This window comes from Nicotiana tabacum, chromosome 15, assembly GCF_000715075.1.
Source record: "Nicotiana tabacum cultivar K326 chromosome 15, ASM71507v2, whole genome shotgun sequence".
In the NCBI taxonomy this organism is placed as follows: Eukaryota; Viridiplantae; Streptophyta; class Magnoliopsida; order Solanales; family Solanaceae; genus Nicotiana; species Nicotiana tabacum.
This window is the reverse complement of record NC_134094.1, coordinates 94326552-94332016: the sequence shown is the minus strand read 5'-3', so window position 1 is coordinate 94332016 and position 5465 is coordinate 94326552. Positions and strand designations below refer to the sequence as shown.

The 5465-nt window shown below is 37.6% G+C and overlaps 1 protein-coding gene across 1 annotated transcript; it reads left to right on the top strand.

Annotated features, from left to right (window-relative positions):
• Window positions 1–4752: 4752 nt before the first annotated feature.
• LOC142169734 (uncharacterized) lies at window positions 4753–5214 on the top strand. Its single transcript, XM_075231639.1, has one exon. It carries the CDS (start codon window positions 4753–4755, stop codon window positions 5212–5214), a length of 462 nt encoding a protein of 153 aa, XP_075087740.1.
• Window positions 5215–5465: the final 251 nt, after the last annotated feature.

Here is a 5465-nt window from a genome sequence, read left to right as displayed (position 1 = left end):
AGTTTTTTTTAATTTTAGTAGTTAGAGATAGAAAAAATTAAAAAAATAACATAAAAAATTTAATTTTTTTTATTTTTCCTGACGATGGATATCATTCAACGGGTTTCTTGAGGGAACTAAGTCGAAAGAAAGAGACAAAAATATTTTCTTTTGTAGTTAGTGTATTAATTACCCCTTAATTTTTCTTTGTGTCGCGGTTCTTTTCCAAGGGTTTTGTTTGAACCAGGTGTAGTTAGATTTTTGTTTTTAGAAGTAGGAAAACCTTGTGCTATAATTTGAAATGGAAGCAATATCTCTTGACTTGATCATTCCTTAAGAATAGTGAGTAATTTGGTTGTGATGCTTAGGCTCAGTTTTTGACTCTTATATGAGTGCCTTAAATATCTCTTGACTTTGCTTAACTTCTTTGACTAGGGTGTCTTGATGATCCAATCTTGAGTGAGTTGTATGCCATGTGTGTGTGAGGTTTGGTGTATTCTATGCATTTCATTTGATGGCTAGAACTTGCCCCGTGTGTTTGCAAAGCAAAATAGTAGTTTTGTTCAGTCTTGGAAATGATATAGGCATTTTTTTGTTGAGCCAGCTATATAGTTTACCGACTAACTTGTTATGTATCGTAGTTAACCCCGTTGAGCCTATAATCCTATTTTTTGGAAACCACATTACAATCCTTACCCATTTGTTTGAATTGACCATTTTTATTTGAACCATTTACCTCTCTTGAGCACTTGAAATTGTATGAACTTTGTAAAAGTTGAAGTGTGGGGTGATTGGGTTGGCTTTTGAGTGGAACTAATGAAATAAGGAGAAGGTGCACTAAATTGAAAAAGTAAGAGCCACTTGAATTGAAAAAGAAATATAAAAATTTATGTAGTTGTATGATTGTGAAAAACGATCTTTGATAAGTGGTAACTCTTGATGTAATTGTGCTTAAAGAAGAAGGGAGTTAATGCATATTGATTTTAAAGTGGAGTATAGTTTGACATAAGTGTGGGGTTTTGAATGTTAAATTGTATGTATTAAAGTGCTTAGGGAGGTGTAGTCACTCTTATATCCAAATATATCCTACCCATCCCGCAGCCTACATTACAACCAATTAAAGTCCTACTTGATCCTTGACTGAATGAGCTCAATTAGTATAGTAGTACACTACGGGCAAGCTTATGATTCATCTTTTGTGGCATATGAATGTTTTTTCTGAGAGTGAGTGAATTCTTTCTATATTGAGTTCCTAATTGTTCTTAATTTTTAGTGTGAGTGGAACTACTCTCTTTTGTTGTGTGAGGGCACTTGATTCATGAAGGAAAGGTAATGTCATTGACCTCTATGTTAGAGTAAGTGAGTAAGTTGTGAATAATGCGTGGTGCTTGTGAGTCAATTCTTGAGGTGAAAATGTTACACTATTGTGCTTAGTCTATTTTAAATATTCTTGGTATGATGAGTTATGAGAGTTATTTAAAAAGGTCGTGTCATTATGAAGTGTAATTTGATTGCTCAAGGACGAGCAATGGTTTAAGTGTGGGGTGTTGATGGTAGGCTATAATCTCATAGTTTAGTCGATTATTACACTCTAATTTACTGCACTTTAATTGAGTTGGAGCTTTAATCGTTAGTGTTTTGCACTAATTGCGTATTTTATGCCTTGTAGGAGTGATTCCGATCTATGTAGATGTTATGGAATAAATTCAAGCTATTCAAGAGCTTTGAAGTCTGAGTAAAATCCCAAGGATTAAGTCGGGATCGTGTTCGGGGATCAACGGATGATAGTGCATTTTAAGAACGAAACGAAGAATCGAGTAGGCATATTGCACAGTGTCCAGTAAAATACGCATAACGTTTTGCTCGGAATTCCGTTTGGGCTCCACAATATATCGTTGGAAAGCTATTTAAAAGGTATAACACTGTCATGTTTTACGTTTTTCCAAATTTCCAAAAGAACGCCACCCATGTGTGCGGCCGCGCACTGGGCGTGCATATGAGGCAGAACAGGGTGAAAAGTGTGCGGCCAAGTGCGCGAGCACACTTCCAGGTGCGCAGCCATGCACGTCCAACTCCGAAAAAGTGTCCTATTTCACGTAGGAGAAGGTGTATTTGTTTGGGCCCGACCCTACTTGGTATATATACATGGGAAAACGGTATTTTGAGGACGTTTGACATAATTTAGACATAAGAAAGCTAAGGAGAAGAGGGAGAAGCAAGAGCACAAAGATTTCACCATTCATCCTCACTCAAGACAAGGGTTTGGATATTTTATGTTTTCCTTTGACTTAAACTTAATTGTGATGAATTTCCCTTTATCCATGGAGTAATTCTTCCAGAGGGATTGATGGATTTGGTGTTTTGAGAATTGTTTGTGGATATTAATTCTAGTTTTACGTATTAAAGCATTTTGGGTATTTTTATTGTTGCACATATATTCATTTGTTTATGTAATCGAAAGAGGCATAATTTATGATGTTTTGCATTATTTTATTGGTTGAATTCATAGATTCTTGTTAGTAATCAAAATAGGCTAGTTGAATTAATGTTTAGACCTAGTTAGGAGGGTAATCGAAAGAGGTTCTCCTAAGGATCAATCCACTACGAATTCTTGCATATCTTCACCAAGCTTAACTTAGTTCATATCGTAAGGTTGAGACTTAATCGAGAGAGGATTTTCTACTGAATGTTTGAGCATAATAGAGTGAATTCGAGAGACTCACTTGAACCATAGAAGTGAAGTAACTAGAGTTAATTCGCAAACACGTATCTTACACCTATCCAATCAACCCCTATTTTCTCCCTTTGATATCTTTTTGCTTACTCTTATTGCGATTGTCATTAGCCAATAGTTTAGACTTTTAGTAAATCACACAACTCTAAATTGTTTATCATCTTGGATAGTAATTAAAACTAGAAGCTACGAAAATACTGTTTAAATCCAATCCATATGGATACGATATTTTCTATACTATATTCGACTAGCGAGCATAATTTTGTGTTGTGTTTTTAGCTCGTCAAGGCAGCAATGGCCCAGAACTTATGAACAAAAAGATGAAAGTGCACATGTTAGTTCGCACGGGCTCTCGGGATTCGTGTGCCAGCTGCACCTCCCAAGGCTGAGGTGTGACAAGCAGCGGAAGGGATGAGAAAATAGCAACTACAGGAACTGATGTCTACTGTCCTTCTAGACCTGGATGAAGGTGATGGAGATAAGGAGACATCGGCTTACTATCATGTGCCTAGATCCTTTGAGGTACCAGAAGAAGCAGATGCAACAAAGTCGACCGCAAAGGAATAAACAAATTGCATTGTTCACAGAGTTCCCGGATAAAAAGGTTTACCTAGGATCGGGGTTGAGTCCCGAACTCAGGCTTAAAATTATTGTGTTTTAAAAAGCTAACTTTGATTGCTTCGCATGGTCTCATTCTGATATGACATGTATTCCACTGGATGTGGTTGTCCACAAGTTAGGTTTGGACCCTAATTTCCCTCTAGTAAATCAAAACAAACAGTCGATAGCCGAGATCATGAATAGGTTTGTAAAAGAAGAGATAACGAGGTTGTTAAACATAGGTTCTATATGTGAAGTAAGTTATCCTGATTGGTTAGATAACGTAGTACTCATACCTAAAAAGAATAATAAATTTAGAATGGGTATAGACTATAAAGATCTAAATAAGGCTTGCCCTAAGGATTCTTTTCCACTGCCAAACATCGACCAAATGATCGATGTTATGGCTATACATGAATTGGTGAGTTTTCTCGATGTATATTTTGGGTACAATCAAATTAAAATGCACTCGAAGGATCAAGAAAAAACCTTATTCATCACAAACTTTGGCACATATTGCTATAATGTGATGCCTTTTGGGTTTAAGAATGCCGGAACTAAGTATCAGAGGCTATTAATAAGATGTTTGAGCGTCAAATTGGAAAAACTATGGAGGTTTACATTGATGATATGTTGGTTAAATCTCTTAGTGCAGGGGATCACTTAATTCATCTTCAGGAAACATTTGACATCTTGAGGAAACATAACATGAAGCTTAATCCGGAGAAGTGCACTTTTGGTGTTGGGTCTGAGAAATCCTTCGCTTCTTAGTTTCTTAAAGGGGGATTGAAGTAAATTCTGACACAATTAAGGCCATAGAAGATATTCCTGATCAGCTAAAAAGTGTAAAGGAAGTACAAAGGCTAACCGGCCCTTAGCAGATTCATATCAAGGTAATCAGAGAAATATCATCGTTTCTTTTTCTATTAAAGAAGAAAAATGATTTCTCATGTACTCCGAAAAGCCAAAAAGCATTGAAGGCCTTGAAAATGTACCTTTCTAGCCCTCCTTTGATGTCAAAACCGAAGGAGGGAGAGCATATGTTGGTCTATTTAACGGTATCGAAGGTTGCAGTGAGTGCAATTCTTGTTCGGGAGGAGGAAGGTACACAATTCCCTATTTATTATGTTAGTAAGATACTTTCAGGTGCGGAAACACGATACCCACACCTGGAAAGGTTGGCTCTAGCTCTTGTAGTTGCCTCTCGAAAGCTTAGACCTTACTTTCAGCGCCATCTAATAGTCGTTGTGACGGCCTTTCCCTTAAGGAATTTCCTCCATAAATTTGAATTATCGAGTCGATTGGCTGAATGGGCAGTTTAAATTAGTGAATTTGATATAAAATATAAACCTCTGACTGCTATTAAGTAACAATTTTTGGCCACCTTTGTGGCTGAGTTTAGTCCAGAAATGATGCCTTGAGCTGCTAAAGAAGCAGTTATGGTATCGAAAACCATCTCCGGTGTATGGACCTTGTTTACAGATGTAGCTTCTAATGTAAAAGGGCCCGCTCTTGGGATAGTACTAATCGCTCCTTCGGAAGAGACCCTGACACAGGCCACTAGAACTGTTGCTTTGACTAACAATGAAGATGAGTATGAGGCTTTAGTTGCAGGACTTGAATTAGCCCGGGGACTAGGCTCCGAGGTGATTGAAATAAAATGCAACTCCCAGCTGGTAGTGAATCAGATACATGGAATCTTTGATACTAAAGAAGAGCGCATGCAACAGTACTTGAAGGCAGACGCGTTGGCTAATTTACAGCTGGTAGTTTTACTTTTCCGATTCAAGGAGTGGTCGGTAATTCACATCCCAAGGGAAGAGAACATGGAGGCAGACGCGTTGGCTAATTTAGGGTCGTCTAGAGTAATGAAAGGAGTTGATTCCTGTGCAGTTGTCTAGCTGTTGCACTCAGTCCTGGTTGTGGATGGGTATTGCAAAGTTAACTTGAACAACCTAATCTGGGATTGGAGAAACGAGTTTATAGAACATTTAAGGCATGGAAAATTGTTTGAAATTTCTAAAGCCTCCCCGGAACTATGAATTAAAGCTGCTCATTATTGCCTTGCTGATGGTCAATTATACCGAAGATCTTTCCAAGGACCGTTGCATAGATGTTTAGGGACATCAGAGGCTGATTATGTAATGAGAGA